General features: G+C 33.0%; 2 protein-coding genes across 2 annotated transcripts in view; both read right to left on the bottom strand.

Moving 5' to 3' along the window:
* The window catches only part of LOC134268771 (uncharacterized), a 209,676-nt gene that overhangs the window by 38,116 nt on the left and 147,994 nt on the right, over positions 1-23,566 (bottom strand). The window lies entirely within an intron of this gene.
* Positions 7,880-13,393, bottom strand: LOC134268755 (uncharacterized). Its single transcript, XM_062750994.1, has 4 exons — positions 13,302-13,393; positions 9,319-9,530; positions 8,493-8,552; positions 7,880-8,304 (listed from the first exon to the last, which is right to left on the bottom strand). Exons 1-4 carry the CDS (start codon positions 13,328-13,330, stop codon positions 7,997-7,999), a joined length of 609 nt encoding a protein of 202 aa, XP_062606978.1. The 5' UTR covers positions 13,331-13,393; the 3' UTR covers positions 7,880-7,996.

The following is a 23,566-nucleotide window of genomic DNA, read 5'->3' as shown; positions in this document are numbered from 1 at the left end:
TACCTAAACGGTCCAGATTAAAGTATATAAGATACCGATCTTAACTACAGGTATTTATAAATTGCTTATGACTTCCTGGTGTTTCTCCACCTTAACTCATATTTAACAATAAAGACCACTTGGCAACATTTATTAATGTTAAGTATTTTTGTAAATTTTCTGAGCTCTCTTATTTATTTATTTAATTATTTATTTATTTACTTCGTCAAGGTCAAAAGTTTTTTTTTCGACAAAATGGAAAATCTTGTCTCATAAATATTAGGATCAATCATCTTATCCTATATTTCCACATCATTATCATTATCAGTCTTACTTCCGCGGTTTTACTGCAACGATTCTGATTCATTGTTCTACAGCGTGACATGCATCTTTTTCAGTCCACAATATGAAGTCATTTCCTATCCAAGATATTAGTGACCATGACCTTGTTATTTGTTGGTCAGAGTATTTTTTGTTAACTACGTTTTGAACGTCTATTCAAATAACAGGTTTTTTTTATCTCATTAAGGAGTCTAACTACTCGGTGTTACTTACAGATAATAAGCCCTTTCTTAACTCTCTCTCACTCTATATATATATATATATAAACCTTAAAGTAAAACTACAAACCATATGCTTTGTTTGAATAGCATCAGTTACTCCTCTGTAATAGAAGTGTTATATGATTGCCTATTTGTTTAAATATCTTGGAAGAAAAAGAAATATATGGATATATATGGAACAATATTCAATTTCCAATGTCTAACTATACAAAACAAGAGCAAAGCAAACTCAGGCCTCCAAAACATCAGAGAGCAGAACAGATGCCGTGAAGAAGTCAGCACCCCCTGCCGACCAGTCACACCTGTCGTGTACTCCTCGTCATCGGGAATTAATGGGGAAATTCGTTGGCAATTCAGCGTGTAAATATTGGCCAAAACAATTACAATGAAAAACATATGTTTGCATTTAACTCAAAGATAAATTGTATTTGCTGACATGGTCATTGTATCGACCATAGAACTTACAAGAAAAAGAAACATATTTTGACTATTTTGGTCTCTTTCGTGGCAATTATTAATTCATTCGACCCTGCATACTTTATTTAAACTTGTTAAGACTTTACTCTCTGAAAAAGATATAATTTGCTGATGTTAAAGTGACTAGAAAATGTCTAAATTTCTATTTGAAACTTTAAAAAAAACTCTGGTAATTTAAGCCCAGCAGAATAAAATTCTACAGAGCGAGTTTAAGTAAATGAACATGAATGAAAATGCTGTTTTACGTCAAAGGATCACTTCATTATAAATAGGGATCTGACCTATAGGACCGGGCTTGGTTTTATTCTCTACAAAATGCTTGTCGATTTCCGTTCTCATTAATGACATTAGGCTGAATACATATAACAGTTTGTTTTTCCTAAATCTTTATTTCAGTGAGTAGAGATAGGAGGAACCCCTTTTACTGATTTTCTGAGTTTGTTATCTCCAGTAATGATTGATATTTGTCTTTACTTCTCATTGTGCATAAAGGTAATGTCTACTGTCTCTGAAATTCTATTCTTTATGTCTAGGCTATTTATCCGTGGATATAATAAAAACTTGTCATTAATGTGTGCAAATTATAAAGGCCTAAATGAAATCCAAGGGAGTACAGTTACTGATATTTGTAGCCAAAACCAATGTGATTAAATTCTAAGGAATATATACAATTGAAATTCATCGCAGCTCAATGCTGAGTAACAGACAGTGAGTTATTCTTGTCCTCGCAGAAAGTGTGCTTATACTGAGGTTCGTTCCACCTGACTGACAACTGTACATTGGATTGTTACGATTTGATATCTCTTTAGTGTTTCTTAAATCAAGAATGGGCATGCATAAGGGATACAAAATTGAAGGAAAAATACACACAAGTCTATAAAAAAAAATTGAAATAGAATTTGAAAAGGCGAAATTTTAAACTTTAAAAGTGTTGTACCAGGTGGATTCGAACCCCCGACTTTAAAAAGAGAGTGTCCACGGTTTTAAAAGTCAGCGTATATGTCAACTGAGCTAGTCTGCCTATATGAATGATGGGCATAAATTTAAAGCAGATTATGAAAATCTGGTTTCCTTATTTTTTGCAGGTTTTTTGTGAATTTCGACCCCAGGGCAGAGGTGCCCCTTAAAAAATCTTATTTTAAACCATTCCTTACATCCTAACCTATCAAAATATCACAATTTTATTTAGGGGCAGGCCTGCCCTGATGGACTTCAAGGCCAAAATTCATGCAAAAATCAACGCTTTAAAGGACAAAATGGTGTTTCGATCAACTTTGGAGGTTAATTGTAAAGTTATAAATAATAAATTTTAGGTATAAAATACAAATTTAAAAAATTTAGACATATATACGATAGGAAACAACAAATAAAGATTGAATTTTAAATGTCATTTTTTCCGGGAAATTGTTTTCTCCTATAGGTCAATTCTTTTGTTAAAGCGAATACATCCTTTTATTTTCTTAAGAATGACGCAGCATATAGAAAATTGCCCAAATGAAACAAATCTTTAATGCTATTTATTTAGAAAATAAAATTACTTAAAGATTCAAGACTTAGTATAAGAGTAAGCTTATCTTGTCAAAAATTTCTTTCTTATATACCTCGTTACTACTGGTATACAAAAGGCATTTCAGTTTATGTCGAAGCATTACAGCACGTACATTTATTTAACGATTTAACCTTTCAGAAAATATAGTTATAGTACATTGTTGTAAGCTAAGGACTTGTCTGAGTAACAAGTACACTGGTAAATGTATAAATTAAGAAGAAATATTACATAGAGTGAAAGTAAATATACCTGAATTTTTTCTTAATAACTTGGAAAAATAAAAAATTTTCTACAAATAACAGAATTTTAGCATTTAATGCTAAGCAATCGAATTAATTTAAAAACACTAGGTAGAACTATAGACCTTATCTAAAAATTCTATTAACTCTAATGTTTTGTAATAATACAAAATTAGCATAACAAAACTAAACAGTACAATTACTGTTGCTACAGTATTAAAATATTCCATGTTTCATTTTAGCAAATAATGGAAATGTATGATCGATCCAAACCAATTAGTTACATCAATGGACCGACTCCTCAAACGCCTACAGCTGCTTTAAAAAGAGTCTAACAAATTAATAAGTCAACAGCATTTATTGTTTCAGACAATGTATAAATATTTTTTTTATATCTGCAAATATATATTATTTAACATTCAAGAAAAACCAAATCAACATATTTCATTCAAGGACGATATCCAAATGAATAATAAATACATATACATATACTAGTAGTTGGATAAAATATTGGTTTATTGTCTATAAATTGAAGTAGTTCCCTTGGTTAAATGATTTGGTCTGACCGAAAAAGAGATATTTCAATTATTGATTAGGATACCTGAATATTTAATTCAATTCAAAGAGGATTATAGAAACGAAAATGTTTTTAAACATAGTATCATGTGTCAGACTGGCATAAAATAAATAGACAGGGAAATGTCATAGAGTTTGTTATTGACTAAACATGTTTGTTACTGTAATTTGGATCTAGGAAATTAATCTTCCAACAAGAGATGATGCAGTAAAAGCATCAGTTTTATCTTTATGAGTGTGTGCTGACAGAAATCAGCATAAAAGTGTATTTTTATAAAGCTAGATTTAAAAAAAATGATTTGTACAGGTTTAATCGAAAATTATCGATGTACAATATATATTTTTTTAATGTCTTCACTTGATATATTTATAATTCAATATCAAATTCGGGGAAAACATTCTTTGTTATGTTAACAATGTATAAAACGGAAAGAGAGAGAGAGAAAGAGGGTCCTTCTAACATTAGATAATTATTTTGTGGTCACCCATAAATGTACAGCATACCCAATGCGTTTTTTGTGTTGTTCTGTTTTTCAGTATTTTTAAATGTAATTTTTTTAACACAAACTCCAGACCACCTGTGTGTACACAGTCATAGCAACTATCTATGATGCCAAAAGTCGAGCCTGAATTTTGATCCATCGTAGTGAAAGGCTAAAGAAAGTGTTGAAAAGTCGTTCGTATTGATATAATTGATTAATTAAAATTTTGTGTTTTCAAATACCCTATAAGTATCACTAAATAGCGTTTCATCGACGCTTGCTACAGGAGTAGTATAATACATTTTCCTTTTGTGTCAAGAGAGCAAAGTAAAATTTGCAGTCATTCTTTGACACAGTTTTATAAATGAAATATGCCTTTTCGGCCTTAAACATTCTGTGAAGGTTGAATTGGCAAAAATAATTCTTATTTATTTGCGAGTCTTAAGGTAAGGGTAAAAGTTTTCTTATTAAAAAATCCCTTTATTTTTGTGGAAAGGGTTCTTGGAGTTGATTGGGAAGGGAACGATTGGGGGGGGGGGATAAATAAAGATGGATTAATGACTACTGAAAAGATTTTTATATCTTTATTAACCCACCAACCCCTATTTTCCCTTCCAAATCTATTCCAAGAACCCTTTCCACAAAAACACGGGGTTAAAATAAAGGAACAAGCTAAGTCACATTAACGACTATGACATTGACTTGTATTGACTTGTATTGACAGAAAATGAGTGAATTATATTATCTTATCATGACAATTTATAGGTAGTAAGTGCTTGAAATGTCAATCACCGTGCTGTGGCAATGTGTGGGTGTTTTTGAATCAATTGCTAAGCTTTCGGAAGTTTTGTTTTTATAAATGGATATGAAATAACAAACAATTACTGCATGATTTTTTATTATTTTAAAGGTTACAATACAATCCGAATTAAATGTTCCCATTAAAATGGATATTCAAACCCGTATGTAAAATTTATTTAAAGTGAATGGGCTAACCACAAATGATGTGTGTGTGGGAGACCTGGGCTAAATTGTTCATAGATTTTTAGGAAATTCACTTTTTCTAAAATTGCGATATGTGGATATTACAAACCCTTTTTTATTTTGGTCTTATGATTGAAAATCTTGATATTAACAGGACTTTGTAAGTATAGAACTAAATGTACATTTAAATGAAATTCTGTTCAGTGTTTAACGAGGGTTGGCCTAGAAAAACGTGACCAATTTATATATTTTTTTTCTTCTTATATTATAAAGTTGAAAGTTGACATGCACCATTTAATCAACATTCAATTTTAGCATCTTGTGACTGGTCATAAACATAATTACTTAAAAATCAATCTGATACATCACATAGTATTACGTAATCTAACAACCAAGCTGTATGATAAACGTGATGACTTTAACTTTTCTATCGTCAACTCCCCTTACTTCCCCTTACATCAATATACCTTCATTACCTGCATACGGAGTGTATATATCTCAGTTGATTCGATACGCAAGAATATGCTCTACGTATGAACAATTTCTGAAACGAGGTAAATTATTTACAAGCAAGTTTATGAAACAAGAATATCAACAGTCTCGTTTAAAGTCATCATTTCATAAGTTCTATGGTCAATACGATGACCTTTTCAACAAATATAATTATTATATCATTAAGTCAAATGCTGACTGACGTCTTTCATATAATGTTAGTCCATTATTTATATATTGAATTGGATTTTCTCGTTATTTCCCGATCATGACAAGGAGCACACGGCGGGTGTGACCGGTCAGCAGGGGATGCTCACTCCCCCATGACACCTGATCCCAACTCTGATGTATCGGAGGTCCGTGTTTGCTCTGCCCCTATTTTATATTGTTTTAGGGACTTTGATGTTGAATACTGTTCGTTATCTTCATATCTTTCTCCTGAAGTTGTGATTAAAAGATGCTGAAATTTCTATATAATAATATTTGTGTAGTTCGGAGACCAGATCTTCCAACAGACTACTAGAATTTAGGTGTGTACTAATGTGCTTGTCATAACATGGCCTGTTTTTATATTCCTATAAAGTAGATATTATTCAAAAACATAAGAAGAGGAATATACATGTAGTTGCCATTGTCTTCAAATCTGAAATCAGATATATTGTACGTTTTTCAATTAACAATTGTTTCCTCCATTTAAAATCGACTTACTATACCCCAGGGTACTTAGAATCTAAAACACATTGATGAGGTATGCCATATCTGTTTAATATTTGGATGTTTTACTGATCATAGACATCTGAATTATCAAAGGATATATGACGTCAAATTTTCAATGATATAAGTCTCTTATTATAGCTTTAGTAATATTACACTATCACCTACATATGGTCTTAAGGCCTCCCAACTTATTCGATACACAAGAGCATGCTCTGATCTCAATAAAGTCAACTTTTAAATAGATATAGATCACAGACAAAAAAGTTGATGTTACGGGGGGGTTAACTACTTTTTTAAAAAGTCAACATTTCAGAAATTCTATTATTGTTAACCTAATGAAGTATATGGAGATAACAGTCAGTATTCAATATCAAAGTCCGTAAAACAATACACATTAGGAGCGGAGCAAACACGGACCTCCAAAATATCAGAGGTGGGATCAGTATAATTGTACGAATAAATAAGGTCTGACTATTGGGTTGATAATTTTGTCAAAATACAACCCCAAGATAGGTTAACAAAGGATTATATCTACAAGATCAGTATCTAAAGCTCACAGCGGGATTAGTCGATTTACATAGGGAGTTTACTCTTCCTAAGTATATGATCTTACAATGAAGCGCATTGAAGTGGTAAAATTTTCCGTTTGGATGAAACGTTCTGAGTCATGTTTTGAACGTCAATTATAACATAATGACACGCCGGAGTCAGATAAGATGTGGGTCACGTCTTTTTTCGATATAGGTAAAGTGAATTTACAAAAAATAAATAGCCCACGGAAGGTAGCAATAGTTAAGCTTTGTCTTGGTCATTAGCCATAGAAAAAAAAAATCTTGTAGAAACTTCAAATTATAAAGGAATTAACCCAACATCAATTTATAGGTATCTACGAGTAAATAAAAAGGTATTTGCATGCAGTGTCAGGGAAGACAGCAATATGAAAATACATAAAAACAACACCAAGTATGTATTGACTTTATTTTGCGACTCCCCTATGCGTTGTTTTTTTCCAGAAACGACTCCCCCGTACGTCACTCTTACTGTCTGAAGAGAAAATGTCTTAATTATTAATTTTTATAAAGTCTAGACAAGTTTTAATTGTTGCATTTAAAAGATTAAGGTTTGCTTTTGCTGTTTTAACTGTCATAATCCCTACACAAATCGTAGATTGTGCAAATAAGGCATGTTTTCACAACTCGATCAACGTAAATATGAAATCTGTCGAATAGTTCCGAAGTGTTTGAGAAAACTAGACGTATATGCTAGGCAGACAAATGACCAAGACAAAGCTTAACTATTGCTACCTTCCGTGGGCTATTTAATTTTTGTAAATACATCTTACATATACCAAAAAAGACGTGATCCACATCTAGTCTGACTCCGAAGCGGTGAAAATCTACTCCCCCATACGTTGAAAACGACTCCCCCACACTTTTTAGCGACTCCCCCGCGTTACCCGTTGTATACGGTGGCTCAAAACGTTCCAGTCACACGGAAAATTTTACCACTTCAATGCGCTTCATTGTACCTGAAGAATCACTAGGATCCGAGTTCTAAAATTTGTTTCTTACAGACATTTGTAGACTAATCACTGTTCACTAACTTCATCTGTTCAATTTGTCGCCATACTGTATATTTCGCGCTGCGGATATTTTAAAAATATGTATCTATGCTTAACTGTGAAATTTTCATCTTATATATATATATATATATATATATATATATATATATATATATATATATATATATATATATATATATATATATATATATACATGTATGTCTATTGTATTTTTGAAAAATGAAGAAATGTGCGAAAAATAACATTTGAGGTTCAATTTTCGTTGATCTGTACATTTTATTCACAAACAATGTAATATGCAGTGTTAAAACAAACAATGAAAAGACAAAATTGATAATAAAAAAAACAATATAAAGTTAGGGGATATTGAATATTGGTTCTGATCCATAATATCCTGATGCGACTTTGTCTCTGATCTCTTTTCTCATTTGAAGTATTTCCGGTGCAAGTGGACCAGCAGGGAGAGGTTTTTTGGTGGCTCGGTAATCTTTGATCGGCGAAGGTTTGAATTTTTCACCAACCGGAAGTGGTAAATATTGCGCGAGGTCTCCATATTCCCTATACAGAGACGATGACGTATCGGGGCCTCTGATTGAGGTTGTCCTGTCACGTGATGAGGGAATCCTCGAAGAGGCGGTTCTCCGTCCGTCAAGTCTGTTCAAATCTGCATAAGAATATCAATATTATATATCAAATTTATAACAATAGATATAAATTTCTTGACATACATCTTACTGAATACATTGTTTGATGCACTAATTTTACTTTGACATATGAAAGTCGATTATTTAAATTGTGTAAAATGTTAAAGGAATATTCAGTAAAAAAATCTTGAAAGTAGATCAGCATTACCTCGCATTAAAGAGTTTGCCATCCGTCTTCTTGATGAAGCGCGTCGAAGGCCATTCAAATCTGTTTTTAAAAAACACATCAATTGTGATTTAAATTATCCATCAAATTGGTGACACATTTTACTTATGTTATGTTACCTTTAAATATTGTTTCCAAGTTACGCAAAAAAAAGTATGAAACATTGGACTACATTTGTATGTATTTAGTCTGTGTCCATCTGTTTGTACACCAGTTACACAAATACTAATGCTTCAGCGTGTATCATTTTGGAAGTTACATATGTTACAGTGTATCTTTCTTTCAAACCTTTGCAATGAAATTCATATTACAATTTACATATGTTCAAATCCCTTTGATTTGCATAAACGTAATCGATATTCAGGTGAGAAGGTCGAAATCAAGTTCAGAAATTCATATAATGAAAAAAATGGTTTCCATCTGATAAGATTTTACAAGAAAATTTTGTTTACAACTACTCCCCTCAATATGACTTTAAAAAGACTTTCACTGATTTTTAGTAAAAAAAAAAATCAGAGACAGAACTTACGTTGTTGCATAAAACGGTTTCTAAATTATAACATTCTTTCGATCTCATTGAGCAAAATGAACTTGTTTAATTAAAGAAGCACTATTGACGTTAAGGCCAAAAGTCAATATCCTTTCTTATTGTCTTTCTTCACCTAAAATTTTGTTTTAAGCTCTGAATTATCTTTTTACTAGTAGTAGAAGTAGTAGTAAAAGTAGTAGCAGCAGTAAAAAGTAAGTTTTCAACTTAAGTGTATAACATGCATTGGCATGTAAGATAGAAATGTAGGACGATACTAACCTGAATTAAACCTCGATCTACCAAGGGGACCTCTATAATCAGACCAAATGTTGGATAAACTTTGCGGCCTGGTGTTTCCGTTGGATAGGACGTCATCATATATATTTGTAGACGCCCGACCACTCAGAGTTTTCCTAGGGCCAGATGTGGAGGAACCTGATGGGTATCTGTACTTTAGGCGGAGTCCGGAGACACACCCCACCAATACCAATCTAAAAATAGATTATTTTTAATTCACTTGATATTTAATGATATATATGAGGAGAAAACGAACAGTAAGCAGGCCCAACAGTCCATTAAACAATGCAAAATTGGAGCATAGCAAATATGGACCTCCAAAACACCAAAGGTGGGATCAGTTGCCGACCCACGGGAATCCCAACAGATTGTTGGAAGACATAGTCTCCAAAAACTATATACGAGGGTCGTTAGAAAAGTTCGCGGACACATTGAATTACGGAAAATCTATTGTGTACTGTGAAGTATAACCTATGTCTGAATAAATTCCTATATTTTGTTTATTGGTATGTAAAAATCAGGTCCATATTATAAAATCTTGAATATTTACAACGATTTTTACTATGAGGTCATGGAATTCACGGAGCAATCACGAGACGTAAGGCGACGTGACAACCAGATTTTAACCCGTTAAGATTTGCCGCAGTTCTATAAATCTTTCATTTCTTCAGATATTTCTTATCTTTTTCCACTGTAAAATTAAATATCTATATCAAGACATGTTACTTTTCTTCTATAATGTCTTTTGTACTGATTCGGATATTACTGAGATCTTTAAAAAAGCCTATGCGGTTAATCGATCAGGTATGGAAACTATGCAAAACCATATAGGCGCAACACAACGTCCATGCGATACGGGGGTATTGAAGTATCGATGGAGTTAATCATTCAAAATGTTAATCCTTCCATTCTTTTGAAGCTACAACCATTTGAAAACTTGTCCTTTGTATGTGTAGGAAATTCCCGGCAGCATCTTGAACATTTTAATCTCTTTTTAGACATTTTCCAGTCGGCATACACAATTTTTACGTAGTGCAGTGCTCCATGACGCTCAATGACGTTCCGAAATTTGGCTGTGTTTTTGCGCGTTGATCATTTATAAACGGCTATAAAACAGTCATATACCCTCCAATTTAGTTCAAAATTTCTCTCAGTGACGTTTCATGAATACTTTAGCGGCAGGTAAAATATCATAAATCTCTTTGCACTACAATTGTGCAATTTTTAATTTTAAAAAAGACCCTTTGTGATGTAAACGTGCTAAAATGTAGCACGCTCCGTGAAGCAAGTTTTATCAAAATAAAAAAGCTGTATATTTTTCAATAATCACCGAAGAGCACCAAATTCTTGTATATTTATTGGAAAAAAGGAAAAGATTTTATCTGGAAAGTTTGACCGGTTTCGTTGAAATAGCGCGCTCACAATAGAACTTGTCCGCGAACTTTTCTAACACCCCTCGTACTCGCAGATACTGTAAATCAGAAACTCAAGCATTTTTAATATCAACTTCAGAGTACTTGTGTGTACGATCTGAATGTTTTTTTTTACAAAATAATTTTGCAGATGACCAATGACAAGGTAAGTGAATTTATGAAATCCATTTTTTAAAAAAGAAGATGTCAATGATATAAAATAAGACTGGACTTTAATTTATCGTGGGAAATGATTGTTTACAAAGTTGAAAAGTCGTAAGTTTTTATGCTGTTGATTTTGGTAAATTTTGTGATTTACTTGGATTTTTTAAGTATCCACATTTGATTTACACCACTTCTCCAATATTTTGTTACACAGTACTCCTGAAGTTTGTCCTTCATTACTGTTAATATTTCAGTGAGGATTAACGGGAAGGGGCTCTATAGAACATTTACCAGAAGCCGCTAATGCATCTTTGTTTGTAGGGATTTTTGTGAAGTTTTGGAATTTTGAATCCATCAAGGATATAACTTTTAAAAATTCATTCTGGCCGGCAGGAATATTAAAAATATTCAAAACTTAAAACAATTTACTGTAAAACTATTCCTCTATAGATAAATAGATTAATAGAACTTTCTTACTTTTAAAAAAAAAAGTGCTGGTAAAGACGCGCAATACTAAAAATAATTGAAATCGGGAGTAGAAAGCAATTATTTTAAAAATGTATTAAGTTTAATAAATAATATATCTACAAATAAATTTACGCCATAGCGATGTACAATCATATATTAAAAAATAAGTTTAAACCATTATTAACATTAGTAGTTATCACAAATAATTGCAACTAAAACAAAATGAGTCTGATTTTAAAATGTTTATTTTATGAATTGTGGATATCTGAAAAATTTTCTGTATCCCAGTTATGCAAATGATAGACTAATAGCAGCGATTTACAAACAAACGTACTTCTTACGCAATGTTGACTTTCCACAGGGGGTAGGGGGTCTCTCAGTGCAACATATTTTACTGAGTCTGACACTCCTGTTTCATACTTGGATATGTTAATTGAAAAAGACGTTAATGGTAATGTAACAAGCAAGCTGTATGATAAACGTGATGACTAACTTTTCTATCGTAAACTTCCCTTACTTATGCAGCAATATACTTTCATCAACTTCTGTTTCATACTTGGATATGTTAATTGAAAAAGACGTTAATGGTAATGTAACAAGCAAGCTGTATGATAAACGTGATGACTAACTTTTCTATCGTAAACTTCCCTTACTTATGCAGCAATATACTTTCATCAACATCATACGGAGTGATATATCTCAGTTGATTCGATATGCAAGAGAATGCTCTACGTATGAACACTTTTTAAAACAGGTAAATTGTTGACAAACAAGTTGCTAAAACAAGAATATTAGCAGTCTCGTTGAAAATTATCATTTCGTAAGTTCTGTGGTCGATACAATGGCCTTGTCAGCAAATACAGTTTATCATTGAGTCAAATGCTGACTGACGTCTTTCATACTAATTGTTAGTCCATTATTTATACACTGAATTCACGACGGATTTTTCCGTTACTTTCCGATCATGAAAAGGAGCACACGGCGGATGTGACCAGTCGGCAGGGGATGCTCACTCCTCCATGGCACCTGATTTCACCTTTGATGTTTTGGAGGTCCCTTTTTGCTCTGCTCCTGTTTTGTATTGTTTTATGGACTTTGATATTGAATACTGTTCGTTATCTCCATATCCTCCACTGGAAGATCAGTTAATAGCATACATACGAATTTCCAAGATGTTTTTAAATAATTAAAGGACAACTCTCTCTCTCTCTCTCTCTCTCTCTCTCTCTCTCTCTCTCTCTCTCTCTCTCTCTCTCTCTCTCTCTCTCTCTCTCTCTCTCTCTCTCTCTCTCTCTCGTTATGTTGATAATAAGTATAATCTCTGCATATCAGCTCAAATGATTTTTGCAAATGGCTGAAACTTTCAACCGAAGATGACTTTTAATGACATTTGATTCCAAATTTCAAACTGGCCTGTGCAATATTTGTTCTTAAAATTATCTCTTTAAGAACCATGTCATTGTTTAGGTATTGATTCTCTTTCATCTCACTAAAAGCATTTAACGAAAATCTGGTCATCCAAACACACTTTAGCATAAAATATTAAATGCGTTTCCCTAATCAAACTTGAAATAATTGGCGAAAAATAGTCGATTTTGGTAGTAAATAACAGTGTTAATATTGATCAAAACTTACTTTTCGTGATCGCTAGAATGGAAAATTTTTTCGTAATTGGCACTTGTATAAAAAGTTTCATGTCTGTATTCTGCAATTTAATAACTGTTATATACTGACGTTTTTCACTTGCATTTCATCAGTTTTTAAAGGACCGAGACCAATCTTGTATAAACCAAAAAAAAAAAAGAATTCCCTCTCTTAATGCAGTTAAGTACTAGTAATAGTATGTAAATAAAACCATAGACTCAGTGAAAACTCGGTGAAGTACAGAGGGGAAAAGTTATAACTTAAAGAAGTACTTACACAAGACAAGTTAAAGTGTTAATCCGCATGGTGCTCTGAGAGCCTCAAAGCCAAGTTTCATGAGTTATATGGGGGGTTGGGATAGGTTGATAGATGGGGATTCTACTTAAATAATACGTCAAGATACGAACTGATGAGGTTTTGAAAAAAAACGCCTCAAACTCTTTCCGTGTGGAAACGCGGTGGATCAGATGGAACAAAACGTTTCAAAACTTTCATGCAGATTAATATATCAATTTTGATTGATCTGCGTTGTTTACCGAGTAATCCACAAACACAATTCTAGAAAAAAAATACTCATTGTAATTTGAATGTTATAAATAAGGTCACATTTGCGTAGTTTGTTTCCTGATTCATTGTTATACACTTTTCAAGGATATTTGAAGTATTAGAGCCTTAAACGCATCGTGCAACACATACTGAATACAGCCATGTCTTTAAGAACAATAATGTGGGTTTTTTTTTTTTTAATAAATTATTTATCTTTTTATTCCTCTTAAGTTTTCTTCTTCTTTCAACTCAAGTTGCACAGGACACTTACCTACTAGTTATGTTCATAAAGTTGAAAATAAAGACCTTAAAGCAATCATGAGCCCCGATCTTAATTGACTACAGAGCTTTTCTAACTATGAATTCTGCCGCAGATTATACCAAACGTTGGGCGCAATATAACACAAACCTTACATGTCAGAATGGATGAAGTGATTTTGAAAAATATATATATTGTGTAACACTAGATGCAACCTGTATATGAAATACTATAAACCAATGTTAAAAAGTTCCGATCAAATCCTGTGAAGCCCTATTTGATCACGCAACCTGGAGTTTTTAACATTGGAACAACATTGTTGTTTATTACTTATATTTATATTTGAAATGAATACATTTCGGTATATACTACACCCTTGACTGTGCAATACAGTTGTTTGGTCAAAATATCACATCTCTCTGTGATCCGGTCGCGCGATGACCCCCGATGAAATTCACACAGAATTGAATTAGGTTATATAGTATTTGCAAAGCACTGTATGCACTTACCTTTGAAAAACAGTGTAACAGCAGACAGAAAGACAAACAGACAAGACAAAAACAACATACCCCTGCGGGATCTTTCGATCCGCGGGGGCATAACAAATCGTAATTGAAAATTGAAATGTAAAATGCCAACCATATATCCTTCCGTTTTAACTCGAAAGTGATGAAAGAGTTAAGGAGACCGTGTGAACAATAAATTACTGTATATCATGGTTCCAGGACATAATATCGTTTTCGTTTGTAAGGCTCATTATTAAAACTTTATTTTGGAAGAAATTGCTTTAAATCTACTTCTGGAAATCCAACTTATACTCACAGTTCTTTTTCTAAGTCAGACAACACATTTAAGTGTTTATTACTTTTGATATACATGCCAACCAAGGTGTGTTCGATCTACTCAACCTGTACTGGATTCCTATGCTTCATAAAAATTCTTGCAAGTAAGATACATTGCTTTATCCAGTGTATGCTCTATCGATGTTCTATCTTTACCCCTTGCAAAAATATTAACTGTTGTAGAAGAGAAACTTCAGCAGATTCTAGAAGTGGTGTAAATGAGATGTAAATCCTCAAAGACTCTAAAGAACTTCAAGAAACTTCAAAATCACCATTTTTTTCAAAAGTCTATAAAATAAAAAGATTTGACTTTTCTAAACTTTGTACACATACATGTATCCTTGTGATAAATTAAAATCTAGACTTTTTCATATCAGTACCTGCCTGTTCAGTAGAAATGGAACTCAGAAATTTTCAAATCTTGTGCTTGGTCGTCACCAAATTACTTTGCTAAAACATTCTAATTATACGCACACGTACTCTGAAGTTGATATTAACAGAATGATGGAGTCAGCAACATTAATGTCGTCCGTCCGTCTGTTATGCTTCGATTACCCATATCTTATTCCCAACCCTTCTTTTACCACAGAATGAAATTTATTGAGACGTTCAAAGGATCTTTGTTACATTGTACCATTGTGCACCTTTTATCTTACTTTTTGATCGGACGCACAGTTTGGGTTTCCCTGAGCAAAACATGAGCACGCCCGTTTTTTTCTATGATATTGAAGGATACCCATCGCCTATCTGCAACTCCTCCTCTATCACTGAATAAAATTTATTGGTTCTTTCACAGATTCTCTATAACATAATACCATTGTGCACCTCTTATTTTACTTTTTGATCTGACACTTATTTCGGGTTTCCAAGTTAAAAAATGGACTTTGCCATTCTAACCATATGGGAAGCGGCCGGGTGTCATTTAATGAGCTTATTGCTCACAGTACCTCTAGTTTCATACAAATTGTTTGGTCTTTGTTTCTACACTGGATCTGACAACGGAATGTTCCGTCTACTTGGTCAATACGCAGGGCTCACGGCGGGTGTGTCCGGTCAACAGGGTATGCTTATTTCTCCTGGGCACCTGATACCACACCTGGAATCTCCAAGGATCTGTATTTAATAATCTCTTGACATGTATTTGTATTGTAAATAGATTATTAATAGGTCGATCACTGTTTCTTACCTTCACCTCTTACATTTAAAAAAGTAGGCTATCAAAGAATGTGTCTTGCGATAATAACAAGAAAATCTGTAATTTATCTTCACGAACAAATTTAATTGAGCTGGTTTAATTCGAAGAAAAAAAAGTAATTGATTGTGACAAATTTGTAATAAAACATCGATATCCCTCAGTGATTGTCCCACTTTTAAGACGTTGACCGGCTTTAGCACTCAATAACAATACAATGCTATGTCCATATACTTACATAATGAAATAATATAGTCATTGTCATTGCGGTCCAGAGTAATCGTCAATTTTGTTAAAAAATAAGGTATCATTTTTAAACATCTATCGGGACATATTTACATTTGGAAATGTTTCCCTTTATGTAACACTACTGAAAGCAATGCGTATCTATAAATGTATAAATACAGGTTCCTCGAACTTCATAAACGTTCGACGCAATTTCTCTGTGACGTTATAAAGGCTCGACGCGCAATCAACGGATTACAAGCATGCCGTTGGGTTTGAAAAATAAAACATTTCACGCGTTTAAAGTCATAATTAGGCAAATATTAAATATGAATAAGTCCCAAATGTAAATATAAGTAATGAGTATCATTTTAAAAATCTATCGGGTTATAAATACGGGTTGGTACGAGATCAAATTCACCATTTTTTAAAAATCCACTGAACGCACGTCGACCCTTTATGACGTTACTGAAAATTACGTCGAACGTTTATGACGTTCGAGGAACCTGTATTTATACGGTTATAGATACGCATTGCTTTCAGTAGTGTTATTTAAGCAATGAATCATTATTTTTTGAAAGATATAGTCTCATAACTGCAACGGTGTGTGCAAACAAATTGAGTAACGCGCTTCAAATGAATACAAATAACGGGGCGCAGTTGCCTCCCCCTGGGAATTCCAATAGATTGTTGATAGACCAGGTCTCCAAAAACAACACAGAGATATTGTCAATCAGAAACTCAAGCATCTTTTTGTTGTCGTCATCAGAGTACTTGTGTGTACAATCAGAATGCTTTTTAACAAAATAATTTTGCAAATGACCACAGACAATTTACGAGTTCCATTTTTATTGAAAAAGCAGCTGTCAATGATATCAAAAGCATGGACTCTACTTTACCGTGGGAAATGCTGTGTATAAAGTTGAAAATTCGTACGTTTTTAAGCTGCTAATTTGGAAAAATCTTGTAATTTCAAATTGTCCAAAAATTCTTTGGAATTTTTAATTATCCACATCTGATTTTCACCACTTCTTAAATATATTGTTGCACAGTACTCTTGAAGTTTCTCCTTCAGTGCTGTTAATATCTTAGTGAGGAGTAAAGAAAAAGGCTTAGTTGAGCATTTAATGGAATCCGCTGTATATCTTTGTTTGTAAGGATTCTTCTAAAGTTTCGGAATCCAGTTTATAAATGGTAGTTCATAATCATTTTGGTTCTTTGGGATAATAAAACTATTCAAAACTGACATATGACTGTGAAGAATTTTCTCCTTAGAAAGGGAACTATGAGTATAAGTTGGATTACCACTTGTAGAATTAAATGCAAGTTCTTTTAAAATACAATTTATATTATGAGCCTTACAAAGACAAAGTTGTTACCTGCTTTGTCAGCGGGGTTCAGTGCGTACTGATCATGTAGTCTATCTAGTGAATTCCCTCCCTCCCAAATGAAAATAATTCACTCAAACAAAATCTTAATCTATCCAGGGACGTATACTCTTTCGTTAGTATTTAGGTTCATGATCTGTCACAAAAATAAAAGTGTTCGTCTATGCAAGGGTGTTTTTATAATTATGCATGTCTATCCTTCATAATGTCCTTTCTGACATAATTCATTTTATCAAATAAATTCTGCAATATGTAGTCATATTGCAGAATTTATTTGATAAAATGAATTATGTCAGAAAGGACAATAAGAATCTGCCTGAGGGTTACCTACTGGTCAGATTTCCGTATAAAATCAGTTGTTGACAAAAGTACAAACAAATGTGTACTCTAAACCGTACCACTATGCACTTGTACAATTAATGTAAATTAATTATCTAATTATTCTTACTAATTATCAATCTTACATATCCTTCACAGCCAACTGCTCTTTGCTACATTTTATAAAATAGATAAATGGTACCATTACGGGATTTCCCCGTATGTTTTTCATCGATTCATCAATCTCTGTTTATTTTATTCAATTAATGTTAATGGTTGAATTACGACATCTGTAATTAAAATTTTTTAAAGCCGTTGAAATTTTAAGATTAATGAAATACCGAGATACTTGCCTACCGGTTCTATGTTGTTTTTTTTAGTTTGTTTGTTTGTTTGTCTTGTTTTGTTTTTTGTTTTTTCACCGTGGTGCTGTACAGCCGAATCCCACCTGGGTTCTACCACCTTCACAAAATCACCTTTAAAATAATATAGCATTTTATTCCCGCTAAAATATTAACACAAGTAAAGAAGAAACTTCAGATGTACTGTGCAACAATATACATGTATTCGAGAAGCGGTGTAAATCAGACGTGAATATTAAAAATTCAATAAACTTTTGGACAATTTGAAATCATAAGATTTCACCAAAATCAACAGCTTTAAAACTTACAACTTTTCAACTTTATATACATCCATTCCACATGATAACTTAAAGTCCAGTCTTTTTGATATCATTGACAGCTGCTTTTTTTAAAATGAAAATTGAACTTATAAATTTACTTACCTTGTCATTAGGCATTTGCAAAATTATTTTAATAAAATTTTGATTGTATATACAAGTACTCTGAAGTTGATATCAAAGAGATACTTAAGTTTCTGATTGACAATATCTATGTGGTTTTGGAGACAAGGTCTTCAAACAATCTATTGGAATTCCCATGCATATGCGCCCCGTTATAAACAGACCTAATCCAGGCTTTTTGACATCATTGACAGTTGCTTTTGAATAAAAATGTAACTTGTAACTAACCCTTTTGTTTAAAAAATCTGATTGTAAACACAAGTACTCTAAAGCTGATTTCAAAAAATTGTTTGAGATTCTGTTTAACAACATCCATGTGGTTTTTGGATACCAGTTCTTCCAACAATCTTTTGGAATTCACAAGTGTACCAAATACACCTCGTCGACATTATATATCCCTTTGAGCTTGAAATGAAAGATACCTCAGACTCTGACACATATGTTTCATATTTGGATATTTTACTAGGGAAAAGATGTTAATGGTATATCTAGCAACCAAGCTGCATGATAAACATGATGACTTTAACGTTTCAATCGTCAAATTCCCTTACTTATGGGACAATATACCCTTATCACCTGCAAACAAGGTTTATATTTCTCTGTTGATTCGATACGCAAGAGCATGCTCTACGTGTGATCAATTTCTAAAGGGGGTTATGTTATTGACAAACAAGTTGATGAAAAAAGAATGTCAATACCGGTAGCAGCAGCCTCGTTTAGAGACGTCATTTCGTGAGTCCTGTCGATCCATTGACCTTTTTAGCAAATACAATCTATCATGAAGTCAAACGTTCACTGACGTTTTTCATACTACTTGTAAGGCCATTATTTACACTCTGGATTTTTTTGTTATTCCTGGATATTGACAAGGGGCACATGGTGGTTGTGACCGGTGGGCAGGGGATGATCACCCCTCCATGGCATCAATCCCATCTCTGATGTTTAAGAGTTGCGTGATTTTTCTGCTCCTGATGTGTATTGTTTTATGGATTTTGAGCTTGAAATACTGTTTTTTATCTCCATATATTTCATCAAATCAGTAAAATAACCAATGATTCTGTAATCTACCTCCATACAGGTCAGAGTGAACCAAAGGAGTGGGAAAAGGGGCCGTTGTTTGTTACTAACATCATACTTGATTGTGGTCTTCTAATTTTGCGTTCAAAAGGGCACCATACTGTGATCCCAACCTTTAAATCAACTAAGAATATTTTCTCTTTCAAGTATGAGACCATGTATAAGATGATCGTGATAAAATTTCAATGAAATTTTATATTACAATACTTGTATATATTCACTCACAGTACCAAAAATCACATGAGAATGCTAAGAAATTTGATATTGTACTCATGGTGCTTTTTTATCACTTATACACCTGCTTCCAGTGACTGTCCCTTGAATTGACTTTGACCCTTCTATCATTACGAAAGTACTTTGAACCTTCTATCAGTAATATCTTTGTCCATTATTCATTATTCAATTTCTTTGGCCCTCAGTTGTTATTAATGTCTTTGATCCATAATTATTAATCTATGACCTCGACGTCACGTGAATTAGAATCTGACATACACAAACTTAATTTTTTTCACTTCTCTCCAAAAACAATCATTTTTATTTTAAACTTAGTGTCCAGTAACCTCCAGTATCACAGGTCAATATATGTTTTGAACAAATTCGAATCAAGGATTACAGAGTTATGGCCCAGATAAAAATTTTTGACATACAGCCATGTTAAAACCAATGTGTTTCCCGCTGGTGGAGACATTCTGACTAGACAGCTCTTGACTAATGCTCTTTGCTGTTGTCATTTACAGACTTCTGACAAAAAGGACATGCTATGGCTGTGCACAGTGGCTTTAAGATGCATAAACTGCAAGCGAGTAGTGATAAAATTCATCGCTTGCCTTTGATTTTTCAAAACATTTCAGACGGGTTAGGAAAATCATATAAAATACTTCTGAGAAGTTTTCTTTTTTACTTTCAATGACAGCCGAAACAATATTACCTACCGAGAACCTTATCAGAGGATTTTGAAGAGGTTAACATTCATGGCACATTTTTTTGGACACAAGAATTTCTTACTAAGGATAAAGGAATACTAACCTCATATTTTAACTTAACCTAGCTTTCCAAATTTATCTAAAATACTAGTAGTATCCACTGCAAAGTTTAACTATGAGTGAAAGTCCCATTTATATTTGGTATGGACATGGTTGTATCAAGAACTAAGCGACAATTTGACTTAAGTTTTGGGGGAAAATTTCTGTAATGTATCGCTAAGGCTTAGATAGGCTTGGATATTCTGTTATTTAGAGCTTGACCCCTAATCTGCTAACAAAAAGTAACTTTCTCTGTATGAAATACACGGAGATAAATTTATGGATATGTAAGTAATGGACTAACAATCGGTATGAAAAACGTCAGTCAGCATTTGACTCAATGATAAATTGTATTTGCTGACAAGGTCATTGTATCGACCATAGAACTTATGAAATGATGACTTTAAACGAGACTGCTGATATTCTTGTTTCATCAACTTGTTTGTCAATAATTTACATCCTTTTAGAAATTCTACATACGTAGAGGATGCTCTTGCATATCTAGTCAACTGAGAGATATAAACTCCGTATGCAGGTGATGAAAGTATATTGCTGCATAAGTAAAGAAAGTTGACGATTGAAAAGTTTGTCATAACGTTTATCACAGAGCTTAGTTGTTAGATTACCATTAACGTCTTTTTCAAGGAAAATATCTAAATATGAAACAGATGTGTCAGACTTTGTTTTATCTTTTGTCTCAACTTCAGCAGGATATATCGTGTGATAAAATGGAAATTACGATTGTTAGTTGACAATTCGTCGTCGATATATCTAAATATCGAGTTGAAGGCCACAGCAAGTCTTTTTTTTTCTTTTCACGTATAAGATTTTTGATAAATTCTGCTTCATATGAATATAAAAATAAGTTTGTTAATAACAGGGCGCAATTGGTACCCATGGGAATTCCTATAGATTGTTGGAAGACCTGGTCTCCAAAAAGCATTCAGATATTGTCACTCAGAACTCAAGCGTCATTTTGATGTCATCACAGAGTACTTGTGTGTACAACCAGAATGTTTTTAACAAAATAATTTTGCAAAAGACCAATGACACGGTAAATAGATTTACGAGTTCCATTTTCATTGAAAAGGCAGCTGTCAAGGATATCAAAAAGCCTGGACTTTAATTTTTCGTGGGGAATGGTTGTGTATAAAGTTAAATTGGTAAGTATTTAAGCTTTTGATTTTGGTAAAAACTTCTGCTTTCAAATTGTCCAAAAAAAGTTCCTTGGCATTTTTAAGTATCAACATCTGATTTACACCTGTTGCACAGTACTCTTAAAGTTTCTCCTTCACTGTTGATATCTTAGTAAGAAGTAAAAAAGAGGGTTGGTTGAACATTTACTGGAACCCACTGTGTATCTTTGTTTGTAAGGATTTTTGTGAAGTTTCGGAATCCAATATAGATATGGTAATTCAAATTTATTTTGGTTATTTGGGATATTAAAAATAATCAAAACTGACATATGATTGTGAAGAATTTTCTCCTTAGAAAGGGAACTATGAGTATGAGTTGGATTAACACTTGGAATTAAATCCAAGTTCTTTTAAAATAAAACTTATATTATGAGCCTTACAAACGAAGACAAAGTTGTTACCTGCATTGTCAGCAGGAACCAGTACATACTGATCATGCAATCTATCTTCTTCTTGTTTCAATTGAATGCAAGAGTTTCATTTATAACGCTACAATTAAGCCATTTCAAATCGTTTCATTGATACTTATTATGTAGCTACTTTTCATAAATTTTCAAATAATCTATTTTTCCCTACACCTCTTGATTCCTTAAAAGTTTGTCTAAAGAACATCCAACAGGTTTATTAGAACGTTAAACTTTAAATTTGATCTTTAATTCAATACTGTAAACAAAGAAATTTTCGCCCCGTTTTATTTTCGCTTCTTTCGCCCTCCACTTGATTGGGCGAATTTAAAACGGGACGAATTCACCTCATAATTTCTTAAACAGAACTATGACTGGGCGAATTTAAAAACAGGCCAAAATTGTTCACTTCAAAAGGGCGAAAATAACACAGGGCGAAAATAACCCTGTATACAGTAACTACATTTGATGTTCACAACACATCTTTTTAAATGTTTATCATATAGATGCTGTGACATTTTTTTCGGGAAGGGAGTTTCTGTTTTCTTAACTTGTAACAACTGTTACGGATTTAATTTTCAGCATGCATATATTTCTTGCAAGACCTTCAGAATTTAAATAGCTACTTTGTTACATATGTGCCTTGTCCTTCCTTTCAAATAAAACATATCAATCCAAAACAAAAGATAAAATCAGGCTTGAAACAACTAATTCTTCCTCAGTGTTGCTGTTTCAAGCCACAAATGGGTTCAATGAAACAATTTTGGTTTAAAGATGCATCGTTGCATAGCACAGATATGAAGGCATATGGGTCCAATATGGACAACGCTAAATGTTACTATATCCCCAAACCAGTTGTCGTCTAGCTGTGTATTTTATGGAAATGACTTCAGTTGTTGTCATTCCACATCTGTGGAAGGAGTATATATTTACATATTCTCATAATTTTTATATTGTCCATTCTCTGTATACAAGTGCCAAATACCAGAAACCACAACATAAAAAATGACAAACATCAAACTTTACTGAACGAGGCACAAAAACGACACCTTGATATTATTATAGGGTTGCGCTTAACAAGCTCTGTGTCAAAACTGTAAAGAAAATCTGCAAGGCTCTAGAATCACATTTTATGCCCTCGTTATAGAAGATCAAGAGGTATGTAGTTTTTGTCCGTCCGTCTGTCTGACCTAAAAAAATTACAATTGTCAATATTTTGAATGGTGTGAGCTATGGCTTTCATATTTTATATGTGTATTCCTTCACTAGA

The sequence above is a fragment of the Saccostrea cucullata genome, unplaced genomic scaffold (assembly GCF_032062105.1).
Source record: "Saccostrea cucullata isolate Sc308-1 unplaced genomic scaffold, CSIRO_AGI_Scuc_v1 ctg772, whole genome shotgun sequence".
NCBI classification, from domain to species: domain Eukaryota; kingdom Metazoa; phylum Mollusca; class Bivalvia; order Ostreida; family Ostreidae; genus Saccostrea; species Saccostrea cuccullata.
This window is presented reverse-complemented; position numbering and strand designations above follow the sequence as displayed.

Bases quoted from the DNA above. Each gene is read 5' to 3' on its own strand.
- LOC134268755 (XM_062750994.1), bottom strand. From the start codon at position 13,330: ATGCGGATTAACACTTTAACTTGTCTTGT. The intron at 9,531-13,301 runs GTAAGTACTTCT...ATCTATTTTTAG, and splicing joins AACACTTTAACTTGTCTTGT to ATTGGTATTGGTGGGGTGTG. The intron at 8,553-9,318 runs GTTAGTATCGTC...TTTTAAAAACAG, and splicing joins TAGATCGAGGTTTAATTCAG to ATTTGAATGGCCTTCGACGC.